At 45.1% G+C, this 13,012-nt stretch overlaps 1 protein-coding gene across 1 annotated transcript in view; it reads left to right on the top strand.

The window, feature by feature from the left end:
* The window catches only part of LOC135050937 (uncharacterized), a 402,015-nt gene that overhangs the window by 151,339 nt on the left and 237,664 nt on the right, over positions 1-13,012 (top strand). Inside the window, exon 2 of the mRNA XM_063957177.1 lies at positions 9,269-9,720. Within this exon, the coding sequence (XP_063813247.1) occupies positions 9,327-9,720 (394 nt within the window). The 5' untranslated portion in view covers positions 9,269-9,326. The remainder of the gene's footprint in view (positions 1-9,268; positions 9,721-13,012) is intronic.

Genomic DNA, 13,012 nt, shown 5'->3' with positions numbered 1-13,012 from the left:
TGCATCACCGCCAGCGGGTGGGCTCGGAATTCGGATTTGGGATTTCGAAGAATGCACAGTTCTTTGCTGTGCTGCTTTTGCCAGCTTGAGTCTTTTCATTTTTCTAGCGAGAGGCTGAGTGCTTCCATCCTCATGTGAAGCTGAACCACTAGCCATGAACATAGGCCAGGGCCTCAGCCGTTCCTTGCCACTCCGTGTGGTAAATGGCATATTGGCAAGTTTACGCTTCTCCTCCGACAATTTTATTTTAGGTTTTGGAGTCCTTTTTTTTCTGATATTTGGTGTTTTGGATTTGACATGCTCTGTACTATGACATTGGGCATCGGCCTTGGCAGACGACGTTGCTGGCATTTCATCGTCTCGGCCATGACTAGTGGCAGCAGCTTCAGCACGAGGTGGAAGTGGATCTTGATCTTTCCCTAATTTTGGAACCTCAACTTTTTTGTTCTCCATATTTTATAGGCAGAACTAAAAGGCACCTCAGGTAAACAATGGAGATGGATGGATTGGATACTAGTATACAATTATGGACGGACTGCCACGGTTAGGTGGTATAAAAAAACCACGGTTAGGTGGTATATAATACAATTATGGATGGACGGACTGCCTGCCGAGTTCCGACACAGAGGTAGCCACAGCCGTGAACTACCGCACTGTACACTGGTTGATAAAGAGATAGTAGTATACTCGTAACAACTAGTATGACACTATGACGACGGTATAAAGAATGAAAAAAAAACCACGGTTAGGTGGTATATATTATAATAATAATACAATTATGGATGGACGGACTGCCTGCCGACTGCCGACACAGAGGTAGCCACAGCCGTGAACTACCGCACTGTACACTGGTTGATAAAGAGATAGTAGTATACTCGTAACAACTAGTATGACACTATGACGACGGTATAAAGAATGAAAAAAAAACCACGGTTAGGTGGTATATATTATAATAATAATACAATTATGGATGGACGGACTGCCTGCCGACTGCCGACACAGAGGTAGCCACAGCCGTGAACTACCGCACTGTACACTGGTTGATAAAGAGATAGTAGTATACTCGTAACAACTAGTATGACACTATGACGACGGTATAAAGAATGAAAAAAAAACCACGGTTAGGTGGTATATATTATAATAATAATACAATTATGGATGGACGGACTGCCTGCCGACTGCCGACACAGAGGTAGCCACAGCCGTGAACTACCGCACTGTACACTGGTTGATAAAGAGATAGTAGTATACTCGTAACAACTAGTATGACACTATGACGACGGTATAAAGAATGAAAAAAAAACCACGGTTAGGTGGTATATATTATAATAATAATACAATTATGGATGGACGGACTGCCTGCCGACTGCCGACACAGAGGTAGCCACAGCCGTGAACTACCGCACTGTACACTGGTTGATAAAGAGATAGTAGTATACTCGTAACAACTAGTATGACACTATGACGACGGTATAAAGAAAGAAAAAAAAATACCACAGTTAGGTGGTATATATTATAATAATAATACAATTATGGATGGACGGACTGCCTGCCGACTGCCGACACAGAGGTAGCCACAGCCGTGAACTACCGCACTGTACACTGGTTGATAAAGAGATAGTAGTATACTCGTAACAACTAGTATGATACTATGACGGTATAAAGAATGAAAAAAAAAACCACGGTTAGGTGGTATATATTATAATAATAATACAATTATGGATGGACGGACTGCCTGCCGACTGCCGACACAGAGGTAGCCACAGCCGTGAACTACCGCACTGTACACTGGTTGATAAAGAGATAGTAGTATACTCGTAACAAGTATGACACTATGACGACGGTATAAAGAAAGAAAAAAAAATACCACGGTTAGGTGGTATATATTGTAATACAATTATGGATGGACGGACTGCCTGCCGAGTTCCGACTGCCGACACAGAGGTAGCCACAGCCGTGAACTACCGCACTGTACTGTGTCTGCTGCTAATATAGACTGGTTGATAAAGAGATAGTATACAATACATACAACAATATACTACTATACTGGTGGTCAGGCACTGGTCACCACTAGTCACACTGGCAGTGGCACTCCTGCAGCAAAAGTGTGCACTGTTTAATTTTAAATTAATATAATATTATGTACTCCTGGGGGCTCCTGCTATAACAACCTGCAGTGCTCCCCAGTCTCCCCCACAATTATTATAAGCTTTGCCTTTTATACATTGATGTGCAGCACACTGGGCTGAGCTGAGTGCACACAGACTGAGTCACACTGTGTGACTGGCTGCTGCTGTGTATCGTTTTTTTTCAGGCAGAGAACGGATATAGCAGAGAACGGATATATTATATTAAAATAAATAAAAGTTAACTAACAACAACTGCACTGGTCACTGTGGTAAACTCTGTCTGACTCTGCACAATCTCTCTCTCTCTTCTAATCTAATTTCTAATGGAGAGGACGCCAGCCACGTCCTCTCCCTATCAATCTCAATGCACGTGTGAAAATGGCGGCGACGCGCGGCTCCTTATATAGAATCCGAGTCTCGCGAGAATCCGACAGCGTCATGATGACGTTCGGGCGCGCTCGGGTTAACCGAGCAAGGCGGGAGGATCCGAGTCTGCTCGGACCCGTGAAAAAAACATGAAGTTCGTGCGGGTTCGGTTTCAGAGAAACCGAACCCGCTCATCTCTACTACCTACCTCTGTGTCGTCAAGTATACTATCCATCCATACCTGTGGTCAGAGGCGGATTGGGCATAGGGTCTACAGGGAAGATTCCCGGTGGGCCGACGTACCCGTGGGGCCTGTTTTGTTTGAGGACATGTGGTCCTATTTATAGACATAATGAATAATTTGCATATACGAAAATGACTTTGCCACTTAGCCTGTGATTGCAGATGATCTAGTGTATGCTCTGTCTGCCTGCTTGGCTGACATATAAGATTGAGTGAATAGTGATTGGGATACGGTTGGTGTAATAAGTAAGAAAATGTATCTTTCTAAAGAATGATATAGTTTCCAAAATTCTAAAGGTGTATCATATAATGTGCTTGTAACATTTAATTTTATTTCCTTTTAACTTCACCTTGATGCTGAACATCCCCACTATCTGGAAAGTCTTGGGGGGGGGGTGGAAGGTGCTGATGCCATGGCCCATGGCTAGACCTTACACCTCTGGTGCTGCCCAAGTGGGGCCACTAGTACAAATTTTTCCAGGGCCGCTTTTTGTTCCCAATCCGCCCCTGCCTGTGGTGCATTTCAGTTTTGCACAGTTTGCTGACCACCAGTATGTAATATATGGCATTACGGTACAGTAGGCCACTGCTCTACCTACCTCTGTGTCGTCAAGTATACTATCCATACATACCTGTGGTGCATTTCAGTTTTGCACAGTTTGCTGACCACCAGTATATAATATATAGCAGTACGGTACAGTAGGCCACTGCTCTACCTACTGTACCTCTGTGTCGTCAAGCATACTATCCATCCATACCTGAGGTGCATTTCAATTGTGCGCAGTATATATAGTAGTAGGCCATTGCTATTGATACTGGCATATAATTCCACACATTAAAAAATGGAGAACAAAAATGTGGAGGGTAAAATAGGGAAAGATCAATATCCACTTCCACCTCGTGCTGAAGCTGCTGTCACTAGTCATGGCCGAGACGATGAAATGCCATCAACATCGTCTGCCAAGGCCGATGCCCAATGTCATAGTACAGAGCATGTAAAATCCAAAACACAAAGGTTCAGTAAAATGACCCAAAAATCAAAATTAAAAGCGTCTGAGGAGAAGCGTAAACTTGCCAATATGCCATTTACGACACGGAGTGGCAAGGAACGGCTGAGGCCCTGGCCTATGTTCATGGCTAGTGGTTCAGCTTCACATGAGGATGGAAGCACTCATCCTCTCGCTAGAAAAATGAAAAGACTTAAGCTGGCAAAAGCACAGCAAAGAACTGTGCGTTCTTCTAAATCACAAATCCCCAAGGAGAGTCCAATTGTGTCGGCTGCGATGCCTGACCTTCCCAACACTGGACGGGAAGAGGTGGCGCCTTCCACCATTTGCACGCCCCCTGCAAGTGGTGGAAGGAGCACCCGCAGTCCAGTTCCTGATAGTCAAATTGAAGATGTCACTGTTGAAGTACACCAGGATGAGGATATGGGTGTTGCTGGCGCTGGGGAGGAAATTGACAAGGAGGATTCTGATGGTGAGGTGGTTTGTTTAAGTCAGGCATCCGGGGAGACACCTGCTGTCCGTGCGACGAATATGGCCATTGACATGCCTGGTCAAATGACAAAAAAAATCACCTCTTCGGTGTGGAATTATTTAAACACAAATGCGGACAACAGGTGTCAAGCCGTGTGTTGCCTTTGTCAAGCTGTAATAAGTAGGGGTAAGGACATTAACCACCTCGGAACATCCTCCCTTATACGTCACCTGCAGCGCATTCATCATAAGTCAGTGACAAGTTCAAAAACTTTGGATGACAGCGGAAGCAGTCCACTGACCACTAAATCCCTTCCTCTTGTAACCAAGCTTCTGCAAACCACACCACCAACTCCCTCAGTGTCAATTTCCTCCTTACACAGGTAAGCCAATAGTCCTGCAGGCCATGTCACTGGCAAGTCTGACGAGTCCTCTCCTGCCTGGGATTCCTCCGATGCATCCTTGAGTGTAACACCTACTGCTGCTGGCGCTGCTGTTGTTGCTGCTGGGAGTCGATCGTCATCCCAGAGGGGAAGTCGGAAGACCACTTGTACTACTTCCAGTAAGCAATTGACTGTCCAACAGTCCTTTGCGAGGAAGATGAAATATCACAGTAGTCATCCTGCTGCAAAGTGGATAACTCAGGCCTTGGCAGCCTGGGCGGTGACAAACGTGTTTCCGTTATCCACCGTTAATTCACAGGCAACTACAGACTTGATTGAGATACTGTGTCCCCGGTACCAAATACCATCTAGGTTCCATTTCTCTAGGCAGGCGATACCGAAAATATACACAGACCTCAGAAAAAGAGTCACCAGTGTCCTAAAAAATGCAGTTGTACCCAATGTCCACTTAACCACGGACATGTGGACAAGTGGAGCAGAGCAGACTCAGGACTATATGACTGTGACAGCCCACTGGGTAGATGTATTGCCTCCCGCAGCAAGAACAGCAGCGGCGGCACCAGTAGCAGCACCTCGCAAATGCCAACTCGTTCCTAGGCAGGCTACGCTTTGTATCACCGCTTTCCATAAGAGGCACACAGCTGAAAACCTCTTACGGAAAATGAGGAACATCAGCGCAGAATGGCTTACCCCAGTTGGACTCTCCTGGGGATTTGTGACATCGGACAACGCCAGCAATATTGTGCGTGCATTAAATCTGGGCAAATTCCAGCACGTCCCATGTTTTGCACATACATTGAATTTGGTGGTGCAGAATTATTTAAAAAACGACAGGGGCGTGCAAGAGATGCTGTCGGTGGCCCGAAGAATTGCGGGCCACTTTTGGCATTCAGCCACCGCGTGCCGAAGACTGGAGCACCAGCAAACACTCCTGAACCTGCCCTGCCATCATCTGAAGCAAGAGGTGATAACGAGGTGGAATTCAACCCTCTATATGCTTCAGAGGATGGAGGAGCAGCAAAAGGTCATTCAAGCCTATACATCTGCCTATGATATAGGCAAAGGAGGGGGAATGCACCTGACTCAAGCGCAGTGGAGAATGATTTCAACGTTGTGCAAGGTTCTGCAACCCTTTGAACTTGCCACACGTGAAGTCAGTTCAGACACTGCTAGCCTGAGTCAGGTCATTCCCCTCATCAGGCTTTTGCAGAAGAAGCTGGAGACATTGAAGGAGGAGCTAAAACAGAGCGATTCCGCTAGGCATGTGGGACTTGTGGATGGAGCCCTTAATTCGCTTAACCAGGATTCACGGGTGGTCAATCTGTTGAAATCAGAGCACTACATTTTGGCCACCGTGCTCGATCCTAGATTTAAAACCTACGTTGGATCTCTCTTTCCGGCAGACACAAGTCTGCAGAGGTTCAAAGACCTGCTGGTGAGAAAATTGTCAAGTAAAGCGGAACGTGACCCGTCAACAGCTCCTCCTTCACATTCTCCCACAACTGGGGGTGCGAGGAAAAGGCTAAGAATTCCGAGCCCACCCGCTGGCGGTGATACAGGGCAGTCTGGAGCGAGTGCTGACATCTGGTCCGGACTGAAGGACCTGCCAACGATTACTGACATGTCGTCTACTGTCACTGCATATGATTCTCTCACCATTGAAAGATTGGAAGATTATATGAGTGACCGCATCCAAGTAGGCACGTCAGACAGTCCGTACGTATACTGGCAGGAAAAAGAGGCAATTTGGAGGCCCTTGCACAAACTGGCTTTATTCTACCTAAGTTGCCCTCCCTCCAGTGTGTACTCCGAAAGAGTGTTTAGTGCAGCCGCTCACCTTGTCAGCAATCGGCGTACGAGGTTACTTCCAGAAAATGTGGAGAAGATGATGTTCATCAAAATTAATTATAATCAATTCCTCCGTGGAGACATTCACCAGCAGCAATTGCCTCCAGAAAGTACACGGGGACCTGAGATGGTGGATTCCAGTGGGGACGAATCAATAATCTGTGAGGAGGGGGATGTACACAGTGAAAGGGATGAGGTGGACATCTTGCCTCTGTAGAGCCAGTTTGTGCAAGGAGAGATTGATTGCTTCTTTTTTGGTGGGGGCACAAACCAACTAGTCATTTCAGTCACAGTCGTGTGGCAGACCCTGTCGCTGAACTGATGGGTTCGTTAAAGTGTGCATGTCCTGTTTATAGTTATACAACAAAAGGGTGGGTGGGAGGGCCCAAGGACAATTCCATCTTGCATCTCTTTTTTCTTTCATTTTTCTTTGCATCATGTGCTGTTTGGGGACAATTTTTTTGAAGTGCCATCCTGTCTGACACTGCAGTGCCACTCCTAGATGGGCCAGGTGTTTGTGTCGGCCACTTGTGTCGCTTAGCTTAGTCACACAGCGACTTTGGTGCGCCTCTTTTTATCTTTGCATCATGTGCTGTTTGGGGACTATTTTTTTGAAGTGCCATCCTGCCTGACACTGCAGTGCCACTCCTAGATGGGCCAGGTGTTTGTGTCGGCCACTTGTGTCGCTTAGCTTAGCCATCCAGCGACCTCGGTGCAAATTTTAGGACTAAATATAATATTGTGAGGTGTGAGGTGTTCAGAATAGACTGGAAATGAGTGGAAATTATGGTTATTGAGGTTAATAATACTATGGGATCAAAATGACCCCCAAATTCTATGATTTAAGCTGTTTTTTAGTTTTTTTTTTAAAAACACCCGAATCCAAAACACACCCGAATCCGACAAAAATTTTTCAGTGAGGTTTTGCCAAAACGCGTCCGAATCCAAAACACGGCCGCGAAACCGAATCCAAAACCAAAACACAAAACCCGAAAAATGTCCGGTGCACATCACTATTTCCTATATATATATATATATATATATATACCAGCAAATAGAAAACCACAGCACTCGCCACCTTGGTGTAAGGTGTACCTGCCATGAACTGCATGGCTTTTAAAAGGTACACTAGTCACCTGACACTGGCTGATAAATTACTTAAGGGCAGCTAACACAGGTTTAAGATAATTGGGGTGCATGAACAAAGTTTGTGGCCACAGTTAATGAGTTAACCAAGGATTAACCCTGAAATATACCAGCAAATAGAAAACCACAGCATTCGCCACCCCAGAAGCGGGGTGCAGTATCCGCACTCGCCACTAATAGGGTGGGGTGCATGTAGCCCATGGCCACCTACTCAAAAATATAGAAACAAAAAGTTTAGCACTCACCAAAATGAGCTCACTTATCCTCACAACATCAATGAATAAATGAGTAAATGATGGGGGTTTAGTTAGTGAATTGGCCAATGCACGGAAGCCTGCATACCGCTCGCCAAGGTACCCCACCTTCATTCAGGTCCTACACTATCACAAAATCATAAAAATTAAAACCTGGCAACTGTATCACATAATATAACTGCAAATATGCTCACTTGGTGTAAGGTGTACCTGCCATGAACTGCATGGCTTTTAAAAGGTACACTAGTCACCTGACACTGGCTGATAAATTACTAAAGGGCAGCTGACACAGGTTTAAGATAATTGGGGTGCATGAACAAAGTTTGTGGCCACAGTTAATGAGTTAACCAAGGATTAACCCTGAAATATACCAGCAAAAAGAAAACCACAGCACTCGCCACCCCAGAAGCGGGGTGCAGTATCCACACTCGCCACTAATAGGGTGGGGTGCATTTAGCCCATGGCCACCTACTCAAAAATATAGAAACAAAAAGTTCAGCACTCACCAAAATGAGCTCACTTATCCTCACAACATCTATGAATAAATGATGGGGGTTTAGTTAGTGAATTGGCCAATGCACGGAAGCCTGCATACCGCTTGCCAAGGTACCCCACCTTCATGCAGGTCCTACACTATCACAAAATCATAGGGTTAATCCTTGGTTAACTCATTAATGGTTAACTCATTAATCAATGTTTTACCGATGTACAACAATTAAACATTTTTTTTTAGAAAAATTACTTTTTTATATAAAATTGTATTTAATATATTTTAATAGTGTTCTAAACCTAACATTTTATCATAAAAAAACAGACAATTTCTGAGAGGTTTTTTGGGAAACAAGGGCCTAATTCAGACCTGATCGCTCGCTAGGGTTTTTTTGCACTGTTGCGAGCAGATAGTCGCCGCCCATAGGGGAGTGTAGTTTCGTTTTGCAAGTGTGTGATCGCATGTGCAACCGGGCGGTACAAAAAATATTTGTGCAGTTTCTGAGTTGCCCAGATCTTATTCAGCTCTTGTGATCACTTCAGCCTGTCCAGTCCCGGCATTGATGTCAGACACCCGCCCTGCAAACGCTTGGACACGCCTGTGTTTTTCCAACCATTCCCAGAAAACGGTCAGTTGACACCCACAAACGCCTTCTTCCTGTCAATCTCCCTGCGATCGGCTGTGCAAATGGATTCTTCGTTAAACCCATCACACAGCAGTGATCCACTTTGTACCTGTACGACGTGCTTGCGCATTGCGGTGCATACACATGTGCAGTTCTGACCTGATCGCAGCGAAAAAACCTAGCATGCGATCAGGTCTGAATGACCCCCCATATAAGCCAGTTAAGTGGTTAATATAATAATATTATTTTCTTAGTTACTAACTGTTGGTTGTCTATCTATTATAGCGAAATACATGAAAATAGTAAGACGGATGAAATAGCTTATTTGGTTGACCAGGAATATATGAACCTTATCATAGAGAATCTCATTGACAGCTTTAGTGGATTGTCCAACAGCTCCCCCAAAGCTACACAAGCTTTGAATGTAGAAGATCAAGCCATGTCAAATGAGAACAAAAGAGAACTTCAAGTCATTTCTGGTCAAGACAGAAAACTCAGCGGGGAATCTAATTCAAAAAACCACAAAATGTTATGCTCAAGACATAAAGAGGAAACAAGAAACCGAGAGCTCAGATCCTCTAAAAGTGAAATCTGTAAGACACCAGCAATGTCAGATTCCACAAATCAAAAAACAGAAATGGTTATGATGACTGCAAATTGCAATAAAAAACAACTACCAGTATTTGCCAAGATTTGTACCAAAGCATTAATGAAAGTGCCATATCTTCATCATTCAGGTAACAATGCATTCACTAAGTTGTATAGTATGTTTAGAAACCCATGTCTTAGAAGAAGTGTAATTTGAAATTGTTTTTGGTAATCATGGATGTAGTGGGGTATACAGAATATGTCTATGTAATAGAACAGAGACAGGTGGAATTATCTAACTGGTGTAGTTACGCAGACATCAGCACTAACCTTGTAGCAGACTTCTTTATAGGGTTTCTTGCAGGCTGCAGAGTATCACAATCACAGAAAGGTAAGGTTCACCCCTGACAGAAACATTTTTGTCAGACTGAGATGTCTGCAAAATGTTTTCATAAATAGCATCACAAATCATCAAATCTGTTTACACAACATTTAACTGTATATTCAGTATAACAGTAAAGGAAATTGTAGTAATGTTCCCCGGGTATAAAATGTTTAACGCCATCTAATGATGGCATTACAGTAGCTTTTCGGATGGATCTTGATACATTTTCTATTTTAGCAGTCCCCATTAGAAACCTGTAGGGGAGAGCACATTATGGTGGGAATTCAAATGTTTGAAAAGTTGGTTGGGTGTCTGTTTTTTTCCTGTCTATTAGATAGGAAAAAACAGACACCCAACTGACTTTTCAAACAATTGAATATCCCCCTATGTATCTCCAAAATCTTTGGTTTTCAGCCCTTCGGTTCTTACAATATGGAATACATATTTTTTGTGGCACAGCTGCTTTTGGAGGTTTCCGGCAAAATTCTGTTAATAAATATGCCCCTTTATCTCTTAACATGTGTTGCCTGGCTTATCAGCTGGCCAGCACTAACACATGAATTTACAGTAGCTTTCTCCTGGAATTCACTGTGCAGGTCTCTATGACTGGGTTTTACCTGTAGGCTGATCTCTATTGCTTGTCATTTCACCATTAGGGTTATGTCAGACAGACCTGTCTTATGGACAATACATACGAATATGGACACTTAGGGCCAGATGTACTAAGCCTTGAAAAGTGATAAAGTGTACAGTGATAAACTACCAGCCAATCAGCTTCTAACTGTCATTTTTCAAACACAGCTTGTAACATGGCAGTTAGAAGCTGATTGGCTGGCACTTTATCACTCTCCACTTTATCACTTTTCAAGGCTTAGTACATCTCCCCCTTACAGAGCTGTCAGTTGTCCTCTTGATTGTTGCTTCATTCATTGTTACTGCAGCAAAGTGCCGTAACTAGGTATTTTAGCGCAGTGTGCACGGAACGGAATTGGCGCCCCCCCATGCAAGAGAGGGGCAGTGCGCGCCGCAGGCACGTGAAAAATATATTGGGGCGTGGCTTCATGGGAAGGGGCATGGCCACAAAATAATACCAATTCATACTACGGTGCATAGTAGTCTCCATTATTCAAATTACGCTGCACAGTAGAGCCACTACACCAGACAGCGTCCCCTTTTTACACATTACAGCAGACAGCGTCCCCGTTTTACACATTATGGCAGACAGCGTCCCCCTTTTTACACATTACGGCAGACAGCGTCCCCTTTTTACACATTACGTCAGACAGCGTCTTTTTACATATAACGGCAGACAGTCACCCTTTTCACACATTACAGCAGGCAGCGTCCCCTTTTTACACATTACGGCAGACAGCGTCCCCCTTTTTACACATTACAGCAGGCAGCATCCCCTTTTTACACATTATGGCAGTGTCCCCCTTTTTACACATTACAGCAGACAGCGTCCTCTTTTTGTGCACATTACGGCAGACAGCGCCCCCTTATTACACATTATGGCAGACAGCGTCCCCCTTTTTACACATTGTGGCAGACAGGAGAGAGAGAGAGAGAGAGAGAGAGAGAGAGAGAGATACTTACTATTTCTCTCCGCTGGTAGTCAGGCTCCTCGTGCAGGCAGATCCATTCCCGGGCAGCAGAGAAGGAGGAGGAGGGAGGGGGACTGGAGCCGCAGCAGCGCTATGTAATTGGTGGAGGCGCCGCTGCAGCAGTCCCCTTCCTTCCGCATTGGCTGCCCGCCGCTGTGAATGCTGGGATGAGGGAAGCACATCCCAGCATTCACAGCAGCACCGGGCAGCCAATATGGAAGGAGAGAGGACTGCTACAGGGGAGCTACTACCAATAACATAGCGCTGCTGCGGCTCCAGTCCCCCTCCCTCCTCCTCCTTCCATGCCTCCGGCGCTGCTGCTCTCCTCCAGCGCGGCGCATGGCACAGAACAAGCGGCTTGTAATGAGTTAATTTGACTCAGTACAAGCCGCTGGCCGTGCGCCCTCAGTGTAACTGCGCTGTGTGCCAGGCACACCTGGCACATAGGTAGTTACGGCGCTGCTGCAGCATAACACACACAAAATCCTTCCAACTTCTGTAAATTTTCTCTACCAATAGTGTACAACTCCCTTATCTAAACCTAACAGAATCCCAGGAAAAGAAAACAAGCAATTATTGTGCAAACAATGGGGTAAATTCAATTCACAGAAATATGAATAGTGCCAGGAAGGCGGTCCCAGAGCTATTCAATTGACCATGATGTTATGTCGGAGAATACTGGTTATCGCAACTTCAACTGGGAGTTTAGTCGCAAGAATAGGCATGCTCTGTTTTAAGTGCCTGCCTTGATGCTGTTTGTGCCATGCTAAAAGCAGGAAACTGCATTCTGGCAGATGTGTAGTCGGATTTTTCCTCGCACCTCAGGAAGGGTGCAAGAAGAAATCCTCTGGTCGGGCATGACAGCACACTCAATTGAATAGCTCCAGGACCTTTTTCCTGGTGTTATTCATATTGTTCTAAATTGAATTGACCCCAATGTTTAGTTAAGCATAGTGGAACAATCACTTAATGTACATTAACAAACAAACTAGGTACAACAATGGAACTAATTAACAAGTACAATGCAGAATATAGGTACAGAAACAACCAATGGAGGTAGATCAAGCAATAATGTTTAAACCTCATTTTACAGGGATTACCCGATGAGACCAGTTATTCTGTGTATGGCCTTTTCTTATACCCCTTTCACACAGCCCAAAATTTCCCGGGTTATTGCACATGAACGCGCACCAACCCGGGAAATTTCTCGGTGTGAAAGGGTACAGGGTCAAAATCCCGGGATTCCTGCCCCGGCATTTCAACCCTGCAATCGACCAGGGTTGGTCCCGGGATCCTCCCGGGAACCTGGTCTGTGTGAACGGGAGCCGGGTCAATGCGCCCCGGCTCCTGTTCACTTTCTATGTAGCAGGCGGCGCTTGGAGATCATGTGATCTCTTGCGCCGCCCCCGCCGCGTCACCGCTGACGTCAGCAACCCGGCAATATGCCGGGCT

Source organism: Pseudophryne corroboree, chromosome 2, assembly GCF_028390025.1.
Source record: "Pseudophryne corroboree isolate aPseCor3 chromosome 2, aPseCor3.hap2, whole genome shotgun sequence".
NCBI classification, from domain to species: domain Eukaryota; kingdom Metazoa; phylum Chordata; class Amphibia; order Anura; family Myobatrachidae; genus Pseudophryne; species Pseudophryne corroboree.
The sequence above is the reverse complement of the archived record's forward strand: the minus strand, read 5'-3'. Positions and strand labels throughout refer to the sequence as shown.